General features: G+C 41.3%; 1 protein-coding gene across 10 annotated transcripts in view; it reads right to left on the bottom strand.

The window, feature by feature from the left end:
- Window positions 1–22,145, bottom strand: part of NR1H4 (nuclear receptor subfamily 1 group H member 4) — a 66,709-nt gene that overhangs the window by 14,904 nt on the left and 29,660 nt on the right. For 6 of the 10 annotated variants that reach the window (XM_045187224.2, XM_045187225.3, XM_045187223.2 and 3 more), the window contains 4 exons: window positions 3,981–4,190; window positions 1,998–2,131; window positions 478–576; window positions 46–145 (listed from right to left, as the gene is read on the bottom strand). In XM_045187224.2, the coding sequence (XP_045043159.1) occupies window positions 46–145; window positions 478–576; window positions 1,998–2,131; window positions 3,981–4,190 (543 nt within the window). The remainder of the gene's footprint in view (window positions 1–45; window positions 146–477; window positions 577–1,997; window positions 2,132–3,980; window positions 4,191–22,145) is intronic. The other 4 variants (XM_024579354.4, XM_024579352.3, XM_024579355.3 and 1 more) reach the window with 2 other exon arrangements.

Raw genomic sequence — 22,145 nt, 5'->3', positions numbered from 1 at the left:
GTTGCACAGTGTAGCAGAGAAGTAACCACATGTAAAGATAGATACCTGGCAGTTTCTTTGTGAATTCTACAAGAATCTGTACATGACTGGTAGCCATTTCAGTCAAAATGAGAAAATTTTCTTCTGCACTGAATTCTTCTTTTAACTAAATTTTAAGAAAAAAGCAAATGATTAATACATAGGTAAAAGGATAAAGCAATATAAAATCATTTGGCTCTCGAACCAAATTTAGAAAATAACATTTAAAGACTCAGTTCATATTTTTCAGACCCCTGGAGAGCAATTACTGTTACCAAGATAGATATGAGACTTCTTACTCATTAGTTATTTAATGCTGCTAAAAGTTTAAATGCATAATAAATTCTCAGCTCTTGTCATTTCAAAGTAACGTATTTATATAAAAATTCCCCCTGTAATATAGGAAAAGCTCCAGAAAATATTAACTTTAACCCATGCATTTGCAGATATTGTACATACAATTTTATTTGTGATTTCCTGAGGCATCCTCTGTTTGCTGTATGAATCCATAATATAATGTAGGAGAGTCTGTTGTTCCGGGGTGAGTTCAGTTTTCTCCTACACTGGCAGAAAAATGAAAGGTGTTAGGGAGTGGGGTTGTAAGGCATTTTCCATATATGTGCACTCATCTGGAGTAAACTAGTCTCAGAAATTGTTAGGAATCCGCTCTGATACAATGTGTCATCACTTCCTCTGAGTCCCTGGGCAAGCCAAATTGTATTTCCCCAAAGCGGTCCCAAGTTACTCATTTTCCTCTCTGTAAAATAGGGAAAACCAAGTATTTCTTTCACGTATTTCTTTGGAATAAGTAATAGTCTGGATATGAAGCCTATTGAGCCCATTCATAGACAAGTTCAGTGAAAGTTCAAGGTTTAGTCATAACTAAGGAAAAGTTCCCGAATATCAAAAGAAGAACCCATTCGAGGTTGTTGATTTAGAGCAGGGGCTGACACACTACGGCCCATCGACCAAATCCACCTGGTTTTGTAAATCCACTGGGAGACAGCCATCCCCTTTTGTTCCTGCATTATCAATGCTACTCTACGTTGAGCGGTTGAGATGGCGACCATGTGGCCAAAGCCTAAAATATTTGTCCTTTACAGAAAAAAATTCGCTGACCCCTGAGGTAGGGAGTCATTAATCTGGATGATTCCGACCTTAAACATCTCCTTCTCCCTTACTAACATCTTTTGAAGAGGGTGGACAATTGTGTCAATTCTTTGCTTCCTTATACCAAAGTGTTACTGATAAAGCACTATGGCAAAACAATATATTTATATCCAATAATTTTTCTGAAATAAATATATAATAATATATTTGAAAACTAAATGTGGATGAAGTTTCCTTTGCCAGTAGTATAATAAATATTAAGAAGGATGTGACTTGAACAAAAATGGGTCATTGGATTTTCAGCTATTAGCAAATTAAAATTCCTTGAAATGCCCTGTGCATTATCAATTTGTTTAGCTAATCATACAAGAGGCTATTCCTCTATTTGTCCCAAGTTGCTCAAAGGATTTCTGGAGCAATTTGTGACCTCTATGAGAAGGGCTTTTCTCTTTCGGTCCACAGATGTGTATTCACCCCGTTTTACCCATAAATAAAGACTAACTCATAAGTCTCTATTGAGTCCGCACCGTTCCCAGTCTGAACCTCCCTTCTTACTGGCAGGTCGTCAAACTCAGTTGGAAAATCCATTTTATACAGCACACCACTTTTCATTGGCAACCTTTGGGAAGCAGGAATGCAATGGAGCCAAGAAGAATTGTCACTTTTTTACTTTACACACCATTATTATTTGAAACTTTCACGGAAGGATGCATTACTCTCTTGGTTAAAAAGAAGTCCATTTAATGCACAATTGAAATGCAGTTCTGCTCATAGCTGTGGCTCTAATTTGAAAGTCTCCCAGCCACATCAGTACACGCCTAGGAGCCCATCTGCCGCTGGCTTTGGCAGGCGCTGTTGCGTGTTATTACCCTGCATGACTTAGTTGTTGAGGTCACTTGTCGCAAGTCTCGTCCTTTGCTGTCTTCATTAATGATCTGATCTGCATGCTGCTTCACGTTTTTTCTCAGTCGTTTAGATTTACACTGAATTTCAGTTAACAAACCTGAAGGAAAAACAAACATAGAGACTTAACTTACCACAGAAAGCACTGTTTGGTGTGCGGTCACGAGGCAGCTGATAGGTAGTTGGCTCATAAGAGTTTCTATACAATTTGGCCCAGAGCTGATTCCAGCCCTTCTGATGTTTTAAGACTTGGCCTTAAACTAGAAATCTATTTTTTGTGAGTCTCAGTTTCTTCATTTATAAAATGGGAATAATATCTACCTTGCAGTATTTTGTGCAGATGAAATGTTACCATGTCATTTTTTAAGTGAGTTTTATATAAAGATGTAATGCCAAAGCATTGTACAAATGCTTTTGTAAATGCAAGGTATTCGATCAGTAAAATGAAGAATGACACTCCCTATTCCTGTCCTAGGGAACTTTGAAATTTATTGTTTCAAAACATAGTGTTAATATTATTTTTCATCCATGTTTACATAATTGTACCATAAGACATATACTAAATTTCATATTAAATATATATGTAAACATGTTGAATAAAACAAATGCCAAGATCTTTTAGGAAAAAACTTCAGATCTTGTTAATTCTCAGAACTGTATACATTATTGAGAACATAGTTAAAGATAAAAATAACTCAAGGGGACTTAAAATTTTTCTTTTGAATAATCATATATCATCATTAGTCTACACTTAATAGAGCTATAAAAAAATAACATAGAATGATATTCCACATTCCCAATTAACTTCCTCATTCTCTCAATGTTCATGAAACTAAATAACAGGAATTTCTTTGTCCAGGGAATTTAGTTTTTAGGATCATGGGAAAGCCTTGCATCTGTTAAAGCTTTCATAAATACTATTAGAGGCTCTTATAGGTGGAGTCATGAAAAATGTCCCCAGTGCTGCAGCTGGGACAAGTTCATGTTTAAGTGATGAGCAACATGAACCACCCAGTATCGAAGTAAATGTTTCCATTGCAAGATTGGATTCCAGCGGCAGCGCCCACTGCAGGCTCTTGTTTCATATATGTAAGAGACGATTGTGATCGACCACTATAAAACTTTCATCCTTCCAGAGCTGGATTATTTACACTGACCTTTTTTTTTTCCCTTCTGCACGCATTATTTCTCTGGGTGCATCCCAGTTGCCCGCACAGTTTGGAAACAATAGAACTGGAATCGCCTTCCAAAGGCTTTCATTTCACGTGGCATTCCCTCCCTGACTGTTCTTATCCCCTTGGTGACATTTGTTTGTCTATTTGTGTCTGAGGGGGAAGAGGACATATCTCCGAATCTGAGTGGTCTGTACAATTTTCAGAATGAAAACTCAATATGTTATATACTAGTACGCATTCCAAATGTTGATGAAGATTACGGTTTCTCACAAAGCCAGCAGGCAATACAGTGTCTTTTGTTATCAGATTGAAGGGCCAAATGATATTAAAACTCAGGGTAGTTAATTTCCTGTGTAAATCTATACAAATTGGTTTAGAGCTGCACCCAAAAAAGAAGGATTCTTAATAAAATGACTTGGCTTAAAACTCTATTTAGACAATTCAGAGGCAGTTATCCCTTAGTCTCATTCTTTCCCACAACTGTGAATTTTTATGCTAATTAAACAATACATTTAAAAGATGCTAAATCTAATTTGGAGGAAACTCTTCGACTCTCATTCTTTGTAGTTTATAAAAATAATGCCACTTCACTCCATCCCTAATTTAATGCAACAAAGAACAATAAAACACGGCTGTTTCTTTCAGGTGAATGGAATGTTCTGTAGCTGACAGTTTGGACAATTCCAGTGGTTCCATTATCCTTTTCAAGAACTTAGATGGATTAGTATATTCCTTCTTTAATACGTGAAGTACCAGTCTAATTGGATGAGTTACCTGACATCTGCCTTCTTAAGAGATATTTAGTGGAATTTAATTGCTTGATGTGAATACCTCTATACATACATTCAGCCAACATTCCCATCTCTTTGCATTTCCTTAGTCGGCACTCTTGGCACTTTCTCCGCATATACATGTCCATCACACAGTTGCCCCCATTTTTACACTTGTACACGGCGTTTTTGGTAATGCTTCTCCGGAAGAAACCTGTGGGAGAAACACAGAATGGAGTAAGAAGGCTCCTGACATCTTCTCCTCAGAGAAACACGTGAGGATTGCGATGCCGAGGCATTTTCTCACGAACCCCCGGGCGCAGCATCCAGGCGACCCTTGAGTGTAACGTTGACAAAAGCATTTCCAACTGCCCGGCATCATCCAGAAAGATGCTGTTCTTAAGTTACATCTCAAATATAAAGACATGTTTCAACGATAACTTCTCCCAGGAAAAAAATCTTAGTTTTTTAAGGTAAATTATGTTTGTTATGCCTGCATTGGGGGTCAGTTTTGCCCCAGTGTACTTACTCTAGGTGTCAGTGGTACAAAGGTGAAGAGTCACCCCTGTCCTCTTGGAGTCTAGGCAGGGGCATCCGGCCCACGGCCCATGGGCACGTGTGGCTCAGGACGGCCGTGAGCAAGGCCCAACACAAAATCGTAAATTTACTTAAAACCTTTTTTTTTTTGCTCATCAGTTTTCGCTAGTGTTTGTGTATTTAACGTGTGGCCAAAAGCAACTCTTCTTCTTCCAGAGTGGCTCAGAGATGCCAAAAGGTTGGACACCCCTGGCAGGTTGAGGGCAAAGCCATGCAAACAACCAAACAAGTAAAATTCAGCACTCCTGGGCTGTGCTGGGGTGGAGGAGGTAGGGAGGATGGTCGGATCTGGAGGAAGAGGTCAGACTCAGAAGTGAGCATTGAGCTAAGTCTTGGAAAACGAGTTGCTGTTTACCAGGCAGACAGAGAGAGGTCACATTCAAGGTTTCAATTCAGTACTTAATATGCCCAGCTTGGTGTAATATAAAGATGCCAACCTTGATTTAAAAGCAAACATCTCCCTGAAAAGGTGTAGCTGCAGCTGCAGCCTGCTACAGTTAATCTGTCTAGTCGGGACAGGAGATGACTGGCTTTCTGTCTGCTTCTCCTTTTCTCCACTTGCCACGTCTACTCTTTCTCCTCCATCTGGCCAACCATAGCTCCTGAAACTTCCAGAGTCAAGGTGGAGTGGCAAATAAGGAGAGGATGGTGGGAGGTGAGGTAGGAAGTGACAGGAAAGTACTTACAGCACTTGCCTCTATCGTTAGAAGCTGGCTTGGAAAGCTAGCGCATCTCTGAAATTGACTTTCTTTGGGGGGGTTGGGCTCTTTAGAGAACCCCTCCCATCATTGGGATACTTCCCTCTGCAAGTCCTTCATGCGGGCCAGTACATCTCTATTCTAGCCCATGGTTTGTATCTCCTTCAGCATCTAGGAATCTGGCAATTCACCTCCACCCTGTTGACTCTGATGCCCCTCCACATGGCCCTCTTGTCAAGGACTTAAGAAAGTCATGCTGACTTTCTCTGGTCCCAAAAGCTCTGTGGGGCACAGAAATCTCTCCCGCTTATCCATAAACAGTCTTCCATCCTTTTTCTCCTTTCAACTTCTCAGGTGAAATTCAGATGCCAGTCTCCAGTCTCCCTCAGCTTCAGGGGATACATGCCAATCTCCTCAAGTGATCCTGCTGAAGGCCATTCCATGGGGGAAAGGGGGACCCCTTTTCCTAATTCCCACAAAAGGACCATATGTTTCAGTGTGGGCCCCTGCAGAAGACACCGCACCCCACATTCACCCCTTTCCAGTGGGGATGCGGGGCTCATAGCACAGCAGTCATGTGCACCAAAATCTCGAAAGCAACATTGTTCTATAGTTTCCGGTTCCTGCCCACTTCATACCCTCAAAGTGGGTGAGGTATTTAGTTAGTTTTTTACTATCTACTGCAAGATGGGTTCACTTTGGAATGTGGCATCTAGTGTCTTCATGTCTCTGCAAAAATCAAAACAACAGTCCTTCCTATTTTAACAGCCTGTTCAAATAATAATTAACATTTATTAAGCACTCATTAGCTATTGTTCTGACTACTTTGCCTGCATCTTATTATTTAATCCCACATCAACTTAATGATGAACCTAATATTATATGTTCCCATACTATAGATGAAGAAAAACAGCCACAGAGAGGTTAAGTAACTCTGCCATGCTCACAGGGTTAGCGAATGGACCAGAAGACTCAAACGCAGGTGGGCATGCAGCGAAGCCCACACTCTTCGGCGCTGTGTAGGCTATAACCGCCTCCCTTGGGTCACAGGGGAGTGGAATAACTTAATACTAAATATCTACTATCCGAAAGCTGTGTTCTCTGACTGCGGAGATACCAAGATGAGTAAGGCATTCTTGTCCTCAGAGCTTCCAACTCAGTGGGAAGATGAAGGACTAAATTCCCAGCATAAAACAAGATAGATTAACAGGATAGCTGATTAAACAATAAAGTATTGGAATGTAGATGAAAATGATCATTTCAGGGCCACACTATGTGCTTGTGAGGGCTGTGTCAAAATTAAGGGGAGGTGGACAGCAATTCCATCACAGACGTGGAGATTTGTATGTCTGTTGTGACAATCTCTCCAGTAGTGGGCAATGAAACATTATTTTAGTAATAAGTACAGGGTCCGGCAGAAGTAAGGCCTGCTTGAGTGTGGTTAGTAGGGCAATAATATTGGTGTAATGATTTATAGTTTTAATTTGAACATTTCACCGAAAATGCCATATGGTGTGTGAGTGATATTGTTATATTACAGAATTACATGCTATGATTTTGTAATAAAAGATTTTGTAATAAAAAAGTGGTGTTATTTGTACTGGCCCTTGTATAATAGGACAATTTTCCAATAGCTAGAAGTCAAGTGTCTTGAGGAAAAGGCATTATATGGCCTGGGAATAACCCTAAAGTAGAGGGAATCATGGAGGACTCCATGAGGGAAGTAGAATTTGAGCTGGATCTTCGAGAACAAGTAAGATTTTGAAATATAGTCTGTGAATAAGAAAGGACATTCTGGGAAATTAGCAAAGGCAGGGAGTTATGGAAATTCCCAGGAAGTCTGAATAATCAATTTCGATGGGAGGTTAGCATGAACAGCTAAATTAGTGGGAGATGGGTGAGGTAATGTAGAGGGACGGACTATGGTTGGGAGCCTTCGAATGCCACCCTAAGGAGTTGAGTCTTTACTATGTAGAAGGTGAAGCCATTCAAGGGTTTTGGGTTTTCGCAGGGGAGGTCATGACCTAACCTGCATGTTGGGAAGAATCCTTGGTACGAGGGAAGGAAAGGTAGAACAGGGAGACTGGAGAGAGGAGACCAGCCAAGAGATGCCCAATGTCTGAACTTGAGGTGGGGGGTGGGGGCTGTGAGAACAGGGAGGAGGAAACAGGAACACTCAAGACTTGGTAATTAAATATGAAATCAAAGGCTGAAGGAAAAGTTAGAGATGTCAAGGCTAAGGAGCAATAGACTTGCTTATGAATTTGTCATTTGGCATAACTTGCAGTAGGAAAGATCTTACCATTTTCCTAAATGTTAAATTCAACAGTGGAAAGTCAAAAAAGAGATTGTGCTTCAGATCAAAGTCGATATTGGGAGTGCAAATACCAACGCATTTTAAAGAGACTATAGGCAAAAAAATTGCTTTCCTGGTACCAAATTCTTGAGCTCAATGACCACTGTAGCCCAAGTCAATCTTTCTACGAATCTTCAGCCCCTGCCAGGAACAATTCCCTTTAATACTGTCAGATACTGATAGCTCAATCGCTAACAGAAATAAAACTCCTTATCCATGAGTCAAAGGAATAGTGCGTAGGAAAAATCTACAGTTTTTTTTTCCTCTGATATTAACTCAGAAAGAAATCATTATCATCTCAATAGCTGAATTAATTAGCTTTCACTCTGAGGTGGCAACACAATATTATCATTCTATCACTTAACTATGGGTACATATACTGTATTTATATTTATGCAAATCCATCCATACACGTACCTCTGCCTCTATCTTGTGCATATTTAACAATGTTCATATCAGAGAAGTCATTTGAAAATGAATGAAAAAGGATATTCACGAGGAACAGAGGCTCCCTGGTAACCAAAGATGAGTAGACAGGGCTGCTTTGCACTACAGGGATTCCTGGGGTGGCAGGAAAACAGCTTTAGGATTGTAAAATGGGTCCCTCAAATATGCAGAATGTTGCACATCATGCTTTTCTGCTTCCTTATATACATGGTACTTACATAGCACACCCAACTCATACACATACATGTATATACATGTGCACACAAACACACAAGCACAAGCCAGACTCCACTAACTGACAGTAGGCTACCCACTACTTTGAAACCACGGTTGTGGAAAACGTCAAGGGTCTCCATGCTTTGAAAACAGCAACAAACACAAAGCTGAGCAACCAGTGATCCTTACATCCAGTGTGGCCCACGTAGAGTTAGGCTTCAGATCTGTCTCAGCACACCGCAGGACGGAAAGGGCGCCCCCACTCACTTATATAGGATGTATTTTGTATCAGACACTGTTCTAACCACTTTGCAGATGCCAACTTATTTAATATTCATAGCAGTCCTACAGCATAGAGCCTATTATTATCTTCTGCTTACAGATAAGGAGTCTGAGTTACCGAAATGAAGTCATTTGCTCAAGACCCCATAGATAGTAAGTGGTAGAGCTCAGATCTGAACCCCAATAGGCTAAGTTTCAAACTGTGCTTTTAACCACTACATTATGCTGTCTTTCTAGTGAGGAGCTTACATTCTTAAAAATTGTTTTTAGACATTAATCTCCCCAAATCCCACAGGGCTTGTTAAGAGCTCCGTGGTTTCTTCCCTATCTCCAACACTTCTTCAGAAATCTCCTGCTCTTCCTCGTACACCCCAGCTGTCTTTTCCACCTCTGTCTCACTGTTAGGAAGCTGCAGCTGCAAAGAGGTACCAGCTAGAGCCAGGGCCACCAGTACTAACGAAGGAAGCTTCGATTTCCATCATACCCTTGCTTAATTGTTATGATTTCAGCTCTTGTCCTTGAGCTTCTTTCTGAAATTTTTGGAACGTCATAACAGACTCCTGATCACCTGGTAAGAGCTGTTTCAGACTGTTGTTTCTGAGAGAGAAAACCCTCAAACTTTTGAGATGCAGTTGATAAAATTACTGTAGACTATTTTGTTTCTGCTAATCATTGAAATTAAGTTTTTTCCCCCTTAATATCTTTGAGAGCCAGAAACTGACTGTTCCTACCTGACTACCTGACTTTTCCAATACTTACTTTTGCCAACTACAATTTCTATTGATGTTTCAAATTAAATAGTTTAAAAAGGACTGACTTTGAATCATTTTTGGAAGTTACTCGATAGCATTCATAAGCAGACAAATCTATAAATAACTTAGTAGTTGAAGGGCATTCATCAAACTTCTATGGTCCCTTCGGTCAAAATGTGCCATGAGAAAAATATATATACCATGAAACGAGAGAAATGTTCATTAGTTTAGAAAGGTGCATCTCCATCAATGTATCAAAAATGCTGATGAATCTCTGAAAGATAGAAAACAGTAAATTTATGAAAAAACATTCTTATGCACCAAGACAGGTGCATAAGAATGCAGGAGTAGGAGCAATGGGGGAAGGTCCAAGTTCAGATACAAGGAAATGCAAACCACCCGAAAGCATTTATAGGGAGGACTGGGCTAAGCCAGGAGTTGGCTAACTATGCAGGGCAAACTCGCCCTGCCACCTTGCCTACTTCTGTATGGCCCACAAACTAACAATGGTTTTTACATTTTTGAATGGTTGAAAAAATTTTAAGAATATTTTGTGATGGCCTGCTGGCATGGCTCAGTGGGTTGAGCACCAGTCTGTGAACCAAAAGCTCACCAGTCTGATTCTCAGTCAGGGCACATGCCTGGGTTGTGGGCCAGGTCCCCAGCTGGGGGCTTGCAAGAAGCAACCAATTGATGTTTCTTTTGCATATCGATGTTTCTTTCATGATGTTTCTCTCCCTCTCTTTCTCCCTTCCTTCCCCTCTCTCTAAAAATAAATAAATAAAATCTTTAAAAAAAAGAATAGTTTCTGTTATTTAAAAATTATATGACATTCAAATTTCAGTATCCACAAATAAAGTATATTGGAACACGGCCAAGCTCATTCATTTACATGAGGTCTGCTTTTGCACTACACTGGTAGAGTCAAATAGTTGTGACAGAGACCTTAATATCCACGAAGCCTAAAACACGAGGCCTTTACAGGAAAAGGTCTGCCACCTCCTGTGCAGTATTGACAATTGATATAAGCCTGAGGGGGACGGCATTGATCAGGAGGAAAGGGGCATCCCTTTGCCCAGATGACAAGGACTAGAACATTCGATCCAAAAAGTACATCTTGTCCTCCGTCCTGATCACTAAAAGCAGGCTGCTCAGACACAAACAGCAGCCTCAGAGAGGTGAGCAGGGGATCTCAGAGGCTACTCAATGAATGGGATTACTCTTCACTCTACAGTCACGTGGGAATTGCCTTTGTGAGAGTTTGCCCTGAAGGCAGCTGAATCTGTTTCTCCTTTTGCCTTCACCTACGAGGGGGGACCCCCAAAAGGAAACTGACTTATAAAAAATTGTGTATTTATTCTTACATGTTTAAATGTCAGTCACCTTCAAAGTACTCCATTTGATGCAATACACCTATCAAGACATTTTTTCCACAGTTCGAAACATTTGAACTTGTCGATTTTGATGCCTTTTGGTACTTGTGCCATTTTTTATTTCACCTCTTTCATACTGGCAAAATGTTTCTCTTTGAGTATTTTTTTTATGGGGGGGTTGGGAAGGTTGCTCAGGGTGAGATTGAGTGAACAGGGAGGGTGGGACACTAGGGGGTCATGCTTTTTTGGTCAAAAACTACTGAACACTCAGTGCTATGTGAGCAGGTGCACTTGTAAATCACCCATCATGAAATGGGGAAACACGTTGAAAGAGTCTTCAAAAAACATTCATTGAAGCTAAATGTAGCCTCTCACAACAATGCCAGTTGGTACACTGATACAAATGGGTTCCTAGAACACTCACCTAGCATGGGAAGCCTGTACTACAAGGGGCCCACCCTCCAGAAGGCAATTCTGGTTTTTTGGGGGGTGCCCCCTTGTATTAACAGAAAGTGCAGGGTCCAGGTCTAAGACATTGAAAGTGACCCTAGTGATAAGCTTACTGACACAAGCTACAAGTTAATGGATTTGAAAGTCTTTCCTATAAGAATTTTTAGAAAGCTTAATTTATTCATCAGTTCAGCCACATAACTGAACTGGGAAAGAAATGAAATCTACTTTAGTTTAGCACTGTAAATAAACATAATAAATCTTCCCAATTTTTTAAAAGGCCAATTTGATTATTTGGCCTAATGATTTTGGATGACCAAAAGGTAAATCACCTCCCAATGAAGCTCAGAATAAAAAGCATTGTAATTAGCTGTAAATAATAATAATAATAATAACAGAACACTCATATCCTTTAGTCAGCTCAAGTGTCACCACTTTACCCACAGCAGTACCCTTGATGAGGCCCGCCTACCCCTTTCCCATTGTCCTTTTTGCATTCTTCCCATCACTGATCTCTACTTATAATTATCTCATCATTTTTGAAGAGTTCATTATTTTCTGTGATTCAAATTCAATGGATAAGAAAGGATATAAAGTAAAACATTTCCTCCCTATACCTGTCCCCATGCTACCTAGTTGTCCTTCCCAGAGACAATCAATCTTACTTGCTTTTTGGTTTTGTGTGCATGAGTGCATATATCCTTATAAAATCACCTCCTTGAATTCTTTTCATTCTGGGTTGAATGAGATGAAACTCAATTTCCCACTACTCCATGCCTGTCCTTGGGTAGCCTCAATGTGTCAGAAAGGAATGCACAACCACACCGACAGTTTCGTGTATTCCTAACAATAAATCCAGAGTGTGCCCTCCATGCGACAGGCATCCGGTCACACCCCTAGTCAGGGCCTTCTTTCACTGTCCTAGATTTTGTTACAACTTCTCTTTAATCTCCCAGCACCACTTCCACAGCTCTGATTCTCAGTTGATGACTGAGCTTCTTATTTAACTGAGAAAATCTAACCTATCAAAAAGAGAATTCCCACATGGAGCGGCATGAAATGTATTATCCTACCTGTATCTGCACCACATAACCTTCCTTCCTTCCTTCTTTCCTTTTATTAAAGATGGGCTGGCCCTGTTCTAAGCCAATCTCACCTTAAAATAAAGCCCTCTTTTGAGCCCCACCCTCCATCCATCACCCTATTTCTCTGCTCCTCTTTATGGCAAACACTCTTGAAAGAGTGGTCCATATTCATTGCCTCTGCTTGATCTCTTCTCTTTTTCTCTTGAAGCCCTGCCAACCCGGCTTTCACCCCCAACCATGCCACCGAACAGGATCCTCCTCTTTACCTCAATCCTCCCCACGGTTGATGTTTGACACAATTGAGTGTTTCCTCTCTTGTGAGTCTCTTTCTCTCATCAGAAGCCACGAGTCTACTGTCTTGGCTTTCCTTCTTCCTCACTGACCCTTTCTTCTCTTTCTCCTTTTTTTGATTCTTCCTGATCTTCCCAACCTTTAAGTGTTCTAGTGCCCTAGGGCTCAATCCTCAGTCCTCTTCTCTAACTAAACTCAATCCCCTGTGACCCCATCTACCACCTTGGCTTTAATCCAATCTAAACACATGGATAAATGGACACCTTTTAAATTTGTATCTCCAGCCCAGGCCTCTCTCACAAAGTCCAGAAGCACAAACCCAACCGCCCACTCATCCTTTCCCTTGGATATCTCATGGGCACTTTACACTTAGCCCATCCAGAATGGAATACCTGTTTCTATACTCCCAGGCACACCCTCCCCAATCTTCCCATCCCCATAAAGGCCCATGCTAGCCTCCCTGTTGCTCAGACAAAAATCTTTGGAGTCGTTTTGCCTCTTTCTCTCCCAGCCCACACCTAAACCATCAGCAAGTCCCATTTAGTCTTCTTCTGTCAAACTTTGTTTTGTTCACTGCTGTACACTTTGCGCCAAGTAAGTTACCTGTACCTATACGGCACTTCATATCTGTCAAAGTACCGAAGGGACAGACTCTATCTGCTGTTGATAGGTACCTCGGTAGATTTGGTAAATTCAAAATTAAGTGTCAGTAATAGCAAGTGCAATTGGATGGTACAGCATCCTTCCTGTGAGATGGGCAGGTTTCTAAACTTCACATAGATCCCCAGTCAAAACACAGCTTTGCTTCTTAGATTCTCCTGGCATGTGTCAATTGAGGTTCTTGAATTATCTCTTAGCGCTCCATGGAATGAGAAATAAAGAGACTCAGAGGCCCTGCTTTTTTCTCTAACCAACAACATAATTTAGAGATCTAATATTTAACTGGTTTTTATTTTGCAACTAAAATCCAGGACCTACATTTTCCTTTACATTGACCTGACATTTTGTAATAAAAAAAGTATGCTATGTTATTGGACAGTGTGCATTCTAAAATTTCCCAGAACGGTTATAGATATAACTCATCTAAAAACTGAGCAAAATAAAAAGTCGGTATAAGATTTACCTAAAAGGATGTAAATTTTGTCACCTCCTCTGCCTGTCAAAGCTAGGAGATTTCGTCAAATGAATAAAGGTACAATCTTTTTGCTCCTAAAAGCAATTCATTTATTTATAGAATAATAAAGTAAAAAACAAAATATTTGTGTTTACTTAAATTCATACTTGAAGTTTAAAAAACATTCTACCTTTACTCACGTTTTGTTGAAATGTGCAATAATGAACAGACAAGGGTCTGTCTATCCATGAAATATATAAATATAAATAAAGATTACTATACTTAACACTATTTTTTTATTTTTTAAGTGGTATGACAGATGATTGTCATTTCTATATGTGGAAGGGGCTGACAACTTTACTTCATTAAGGGGATGTTTGATTTCGTACAGAAGTGAGTGCTGTTCACTAATTTACAGTTGTAACTACTTTTGGTGGAGAACACCAGGAGCCTGTTCTGTCAAACAGCCAATGGGTTTGGAGTCGCTATCATTTAGGCTTTATTTTTCTGCTAGTAAGCTTTCTCCCCGACCCAAAGCCGACTTTTATAATGCTCCTGCTCCTCGGCTATGCTTTAGTGGCGACCAGCTTCGGAGAGTCATTGGCAGCAGGATGAAAGGCTGGGTGGCAGAAGAAGAAGTGTAGTTCAGGAGTCCTGCAGATTCGAACGCCAGCTCTACTCCACTTTCCCGTAGCTGGGAGACCCGGGCAGGTCTCTGTTGGCATCTTTATCTCCAAAGGAGATGTTAACACCGCCTCATGGAGCCATTATGAGGAGAAATAAAATAAAGAGTCTGTGGTGGGAATTGTTCAGCCCATAACAGAAAGTGATTACGTGCCCCCATTTGTTTGAGTCCCTAACTGTGCATTTTTCACTAGTTTATGAAAGGTTCACGGGAAAGGATAGTTTATCACGTGACTCATGAGTGCTTTGTTTCTGCTCCTATTGCTATTTTGCTTCTTTCCCATCCCCAGGGGATAACCATCTTTTTACGTTCACTTGTTGAGGTAAAATGAAGTTATCCACCTCTACATAAAGAATAACTCTCACACAGGGCTTTTGTTTTCAAGCCCTCATTGGAAGGGTTATACTGGATCACCTCAGATATGATGGTGGTAGAGGGTAATGCTTTTATTGTTGGGAGAAGCGGGGTCAGCTTAGCTGGAAAGAGCTTTGGGGAACTTCCCCATAGCCCAAGAATGGGATCTATGAGTATTGGACTAGCAGCAATAAAGAGCCTCCAGAGAGGTAAGAGATCTCTACAGAGATGGCTCTGAGACAAGAAAAGAAAGATGTTAGAAGCATGGCGAAGGGAATCTAGAGATAAGTACCTATGTCAAATTGTGGTTGAGGTGTTCACTCTCCAGGACCAACTCCAAGCTGGATAAGGAGCATATCAACTGATACCAAAATACTCTACCCCATGTAAGACTCCTCAGATTTGTTCATGATTCTGGAGAATGGACATTCCCAAACATAAATCAAATCAATTTCTCATCAGCCAGGCAAGTCATAAGCTTGGAAAAGATTAAATTTGCTTCAGAGAAATGTAGGAATATGACATGTCTTATACCTAGTCCTCCCAGTTCCAGTAACAAGGTGTTTCTAAAAGGTTACACATACAGTTAATCTAATACGGGGTCTGGCGGAAGTAATGCCTGCTTGAGTGTGCTTGGTAGGAAAATAATATGGGTGTAATAATTTACAGTTTTAATTTGAACATTTCACCTAAAGTGTCTTATGGTGTGCTTGAGTGATATTGTTATGTTACCGAATTACATGCTTATGATTTTGTAATAAAAGATTTTATAATAAAAAGGGGCATTATTTGTACCAGACCCTGTGTAGAGAGGTCACTACCAAAATAATAAGTGAAAGTGAACTAAATAAATATGAAAATAGAACATCAAGACTTGTGAGATGAAGCAAAAGCAGAGCTTAGAGAGGAAGCACAGAGCACTGAATACATACACTAGAAAAGAAGAAAGGTCTAAAATCAACAGTATAACTTTGTACCTTAGAAAGCCAAAACAGAGCAAATTAAATCTGAAGTAAGCAGAAGAGAAAAATGAAAATTGGAGTAGAAATCAATGAAACTGAAAGTAGGAAAATGATAGAGAAAATCCAAAAGCTGGTTCTTTGAAAAGTTCAGTAAAATGGGTACATCTCTAGCAAGGCTAACCAACAAGAGAGAGACAAATTACTAATATCAGGATGAAAGAGGGGCCATCACTCCTAATCCCATGGGCATTAAAAGGACAATAACGGAATATTACGAACAACTCAGTGCCTTCTCTGTCTTTCCTTCTGTGTTTGAAGGGAGGGGAGATGGTTTTATAGAAATAAACAGACAATTCAAACACCAAAAACAAAACACAAACTGCAGAAAAAAGTGGTTGCCTCCAGGTAGCAGGGTTTGGGGTGCAGAGGATTGGAACATGGGCCATTCCCAATTACATGCCCTCTTAATGCCCAATTAACATGTTGACTTTCGAATCAAATGTCCTCATTGTTCTGACAAAATATTTATTAAGTGAGAAAGTCATCTAAAGGAATTGAAAGCAAAAATCCACTGATACCCTCTCCTCTACTTGGTGTCTTTTAGGAAGGTGAGGGGAAAGGTGATGATGTTCTGGGTGAGCTTGGCTCTGCATGCCTTTAAGAGCCACTTAGATTCCCCAGTAGGCAAAATCCCAGGAGCCGGAGGCTTAATTGATTTCTAGGAAGAGATATAGTTTTGAAGATAGTATATGATTCAAATGAGGGTGGCTAAATGAGCAGAAAAATAACAACGATAAAATAACAAGAATTAATCAACAAAATAACAATAGCTGTTGCTCACTGAGCACTCAATTGTGCCGATACAGAGCTAGATGTTTTAAAAACTGTATCTCATTTTTTTGCAAGAACCCAATAAGAATAGTAATAGTAGTAGACATTTAGTAGTAGACAATAGTGACAGCTCACTATTGGCAGGCACCATGTTAATTGCTTTCTACAATTACCTTATTCAATCATGCTGACAGCCCCTAGATACCTGCCTCAAAGATGTCCTGAAGATCACAGCAGTTAGGACATCTTAAGTCCCCAGATAAGGCCTGCCCATAATAATCACTTGATATACGTTATCTATGTTTCTTTCCTCTTCCTCCCCCTCTCCTTTTTTTCCTCCTTCTTCTTCCTCATCACCATTATCATCATCTCACTCTCCTTAATTATTTTTACAATTATCCTTATTTTGCAGGTGAGGAGTCTGAAGCCCAGTGATGTTAAGGAACTCGGAACAACTAGGGAATCAGCTGGGTTGGAATCTAGGTTGGCTGTCTTCAGAATCCTACTTTTCTCATTATTTTCACAACATATTACAAAAGGCTTTTAACGCAGTGAAACAGCTTAAACACCACCCTTTGTATCACATTTTAGATAATTTGACCTACAGAGAACATTAGGATCATTATTAACTTATGTGAAATCATATCTCAAAGTCAAAGAGGATTTTACTAAGTGTGTGAGTCAGGGAACCTGAGTCCTGACCCACAATCAAAAGAACTATTGAAAACTCTCTACATCTGTTCTATACACTCGAATAGTTTCAATAATTCTGGAATCTTTCCTAAAACTTTAGAACTAAGTCCGACACTGGTTCACCATCTCCTATAAAAAATGTTCAAAAGGACAACAGGTCACCCATTTACTCAAAAAGTGCCTTTTAAGAATTCTACCATTCTCTCAGCAAGAAGAATGTGACTGACGTTGACCTATTTGAAAATGCAGCCATTTGAAACTTCCAGTCAGATGCAGATGGGTCTTGTTAGTTGACGTTTGAAGTCTGAATGGAAATTCATTCGTACATTAGCATATTTCCATACGCTCCACAGATAACTGAGGGGAAAGAAAGCTCTAGATTTAATCAAATGGGAGTCACGGTCACTCTGCATTATGCTTGTGTTCTGCAGTTATTTTTAAAGAGATCAAAATTTCTTGATGCCATATATGTCTACAAGAAAGAAAATACCCAGAAAAATTAAACTAGTTCTAACAGAAACAGATATAGAGACCAATGAAATCAGGCAGTTTAACCATGATCTTTGTCTTATTTTTAAGTTTTAAAAAATTTTCTTGTGTGTGTGTGTTGTGTGTGTATTTAAGTATCACAGGTCTGACACATCTGCAGTGAGGCCCTAAAGCAAGAGAGCTGCCCGGGCCTTCACATACAAAAACCTAAGCTTAATCCTCAAAATGACCCTATGAAATAGACAGTATCCCCCGAAAGGACAAAGCCAGCCCCGTTTGCTATTGTGGCACCATTTGCCTAGCAGGCCTACGATCTTGTTAAACATGGCTGCCATTTTCCTCTCCTGAGCTATCTCCCCAGGACTGGAAATTTCTGGAAGCAAGAACAGAACTAACCGCTCCCTACAGACACAGGCAGAAGATAACACTGGAACAAACTCGCCCCAACAGCCCAGGGGCCACACAATGACAACCCTCCACCCTTTTTTAATCCAATTACAATCCAATAAAAGCTCAAAGCCCCCACCCCTCAGTGCTGGCGTATCTGTCCACACCATGCCCCTCTCCTTTCTTGGAGAGTGAATAAAAACTTTCTTCTCTACACTCTCTTCTCTTTGTGAATTCTTTCACAACCCACGTCACCAACCACCCTAACATCCCTGTTTTGCAGATTGGAGGCTTAGAGAAGTTAAAAATTTTGCAAACTAAGGATTGGCTAGCTGGATATCCACTGTATCTCCTATTCTGGGATGCACCCCCTACTTTAAAGGCGGGAGAGTTGAACCCACTCTTTCTCAGACTTCCTTGCAGCTAACATGTGCATATGATTTAAGCTCTGCCAAACAGATGCCCTTGTGAGACATTTGGAAATTAGAAATGAAGCAAGAGCTGTGCTTCTGCTGCTTTTGTTGTCTCTGCTGGCAAGCAGGATCGTGTGATTTTGCTGTGTCCACACCTTGGTTTCCAGTTGCTAGCTTCAAAGGTGTGAGAGGCCAGACAGGGGCACTCGTCGTTTGTACGGACAAATTTAGCAGGCAATGCATGGCTCTGGGTCCAGTCACTGTGGTGAAGGCAGCTTCCTGATCCCTAGATGGCAGCGGCGGTGGCCAACCATTCTTGTGCTAGCTTTCTGATTCTTCATCTTCTTGAACGGCAACTGCCTGGCAGGCCAGCTCTTTAAGTGGCTCTGAGCATCGTCCTGGCGGCTCAGCATAGAGCCTGCTCCTCTGCCCTTCCAACTTCTCCTGTATTAATTCCACACTACTTGAAAATTGGCTTCTGTTTTGTTTCACTGAACACCAACTGATACATTACGCACCTTGCTTACTCCTTCAAGAAGCACAGAGCCTAGATTCAATGCATGCCTGTCGAACGTCAAAGCCCATCCTCTCTTTGGTGGAGAGTCATGGAGTGGAATTTGCCCTGCACCTTGTAAGCGCAGATAGCCAAGAGGTGTGGGGGAGGAGGACCAAGCTGGCTCAGCTGACCGGCTGCCTGGCATGGGCACCGGTTCTTTCACTTGTGTGTTGCCCTGTTCAGCGCGCCTCTTCCCTACTCACTAAGCCAGGGCAACTTTCACTTGTTTTCTCAAGAGAACATATGAAAAACACAGAGGAGCCAATTATTGGCTTTCAGTCACCAAAGCCTAAGCTTCAAGATCCCAGACACTAAATTTCCCTGGTTGGGAGAAGCAGACAATCAAACAGGAAATGAAGGAGCTCAAACATGTTAAGTACCTGCCAGGGCCCTGAGTAGCTGGTTCCTCTCAGCCCCCATCCCAAGGCTGAGTCCTGGGACTGTTGCGATGAAAGATTATAGAGTCTCCACGTCATTTGGGAATCCTGGGGCAGAGGGATTCTTGTGTCTTTTCCTGAGGAGCATCTGGAGAGGCCCTTGGGGTTCCCTGTGCCCAGCATGGCATAGGAGCAGGTGAAATGGCTGTGTGGGCTCTCTAGGCAGCCAGGCATTCCAGTGCGCCACTGTGGCAGCCTCAGAGACCCATCCACCTGAGCGGCAGGGAAGCGGGAGGGCCAGAGAGGAGGGAAGGGTGTGCCCAGGACCCCAGGATGGAGCCTCTGGGACCTTTCCCACTGGTGACTGAAGGCCAGCTAGAACAAGCTCCAGAGGAAGCCCACACTTCCTCTGGAGTTAACAGCCCTGACAACCAGAGCTTCCTCTCACCCACCAGTTCCCAATCCCTCCACAAGGTTACAAAATCTGGGAACTTAGGCAAAACCTCAGAAAAATGACTTTTTGTGGGGATGGAGACAGTGAGTACAATACTCCTCAATTAAAAGAAAGTTGTCACCAGGGCTTGAAATTGAATTAAACCCAAAATCCAATTATACAAAATGTGTGGTTACATTTCTTGCACCCAGGCCCTGAGTGTTGTGCAGCTTCCAGTTCATCTGACACTGGCCTTAGAGAGTCACTGGTCTGAAAGAGGGGTCACCAAACTACAGCTAGGTCCATAGGCCAAATTCAGCCCATTGTCTGTGTCTTTTTTTTTTTTTTTTTAATTTTCCTGCCTATTTTTTGTAAGCTAAGTAAAGCCACAGCCATGCTTCTTCTTTGCGTGGCTGTGTTTGCCAAGTTGCACAATTGCAACAGAGACCGCTATGGTGCAAAGCCTAAAACATCTACTATCTGTCTCTTTACAGAAAAAAAAACCACCAAGCCCTGGCACAGAGCATGGGTTCTGCCTGGCTCCAAGTCATGTCCTCCCTGGCGCTCAGGTCCTTCTGCTGCCACCAGGGGGGCAGGGGGGCAAAGCCTCAAATCAAAATCAATGAGAAAGCTCTGCCTCCTTCCTCTACTCTTAAAAAAGTATCTACTTTCAGTTCCAACTTTTCCTTCCCGAACTCCCCCGAACACTGGTTCTCTTTTGACCACTTTCTGGTCCCCTGCCTTGTCTCCTGTGACCCTGCACTTCCCTGGAGCCTCCTGTCTCTGTCTTCTAGTCTCTGTGTCCTTTGTGGGCTTCTCCTGCTTGCCTGCCTTTAATGTCAGTGGTGTTTGTTTGTTTGTTTGTTTGTTTTGGTATTTTTTCTCAATCCTGAAGTCAGCGTTTGTTAGGATTGCCTTGGCACACGGGTCTCACTCTAGCACCCTGCCACACCACCGAATTCTTCTCAGAGGGACTAGGTGCCACCACAGCCTTCACCTGCAAGGAGGTGAGCTGGCCCAGGTTACTGACTTGAGGGGTTTATGCCCTTGGCTTGGGCAATATCAATACCTTAACACCTAAATGAGCTCTTGATTTTCTTCCTTTAGCTGCTGAATTAGTCAATATTAGCCTTGAACAAATAGCTCAAAGAGTGGAATGATCAAGCAGTGGACAAACAACAAAAGGCATTGTAACCCACAGGTTAACAACAGAGGCTCTGGAGTTAGATTTATAAGCTATAGATTTGAAGCTCTACCTCTTATTAGCTGAGAAGCCTTGAAGAAGTTGATTAACCTCTTGTGCCTCACTTCTTCATCTATGAAATGAGGATAAGGTATGAGAATTTACAAGCTGACGATGGAAGCATAGTAAATACATCATATAAGCTATTCGCACTGGCCTCCAAATCTCAGCTTCTTTTTGAAATGATATGCTTATTCCTCACCTTTAAAATAGGCTCAGTAATACCCACTTCCTATGGTTTCTGCAAGGACCTGAGAAAATGTTTATAGCATTGGCTTGTCATTGGCAATGAGATTTGCAGGTTCAAATTTATAAAGGGATTTTTCTTTTGAATCAGATTTTCAGAATAAACTATGCATGTTGTTTTCTATTTCTCTCCAAGCAGGAAACATGACTTGGTTAGACTTTGTGTGTTTCCAGTCAACATTTCTGTCTATTGAATTCTCCTTCTGATGACTGGAGAACAGCATCTCCCCCTCCCCCACCTTCGATCATTTCACAACCACAATACACAACCAAGCTGCTTGGCCAGATAAGTCAACTCAGGTGCCTTTTAGGTATGATTTACATCAGCAGTCCTCAAACTTTAGTGAGGAAGGTTTGTTAAACCCCAGATTCTTGGACCCCATTCCCAGAAATTCTGATTCAATAGGTCTAGGAAGGGGCCCTCGAATTTGCATTTCCCACAACTTCCCAACTGATACTGAATTTCCCAGCTGAACTGATGGTTCTGGACTGGGGACCACACTTTGAGGAGCACTGGTCTACACAGACAAGGTGGGAAGGTGGGATGTCTTTAAAAATTAATAACGGTATTCTCTGGGTCATCTCTATGACTTTGCCCTTCAAAGTAACAGACACAGCAGCTTTTTAAAATCGATTTTTAGAGACAGGAAGGGAAAGAGGGCAAGGAACATCGATTGGTTGTTGCACTTATTTATGCATTCATTGGTTGATTCTTATAGGTGCCCTGACTGGGACTGAACCTACAAACTTGGCGTATCAGGATAACCAACTGAACCACCTGGCCAGGGCTAGAGCTACTTAGCCTTTTGACCAGAGCTACTAGGAAGCTCTTTTTTTTT

This window comes from Desmodus rotundus, chromosome 3 (genome assembly GCF_022682495.2).
Source record: "Desmodus rotundus isolate HL8 chromosome 3, HLdesRot8A.1, whole genome shotgun sequence".
NCBI classification, from domain to species: Eukaryota; Metazoa; Chordata; class Mammalia; order Chiroptera; family Phyllostomidae; genus Desmodus; species Desmodus rotundus.
The sequence above is the reverse complement of the archived record's forward strand: the minus strand, read 5'-3'. Positions and strand labels throughout refer to the sequence as shown.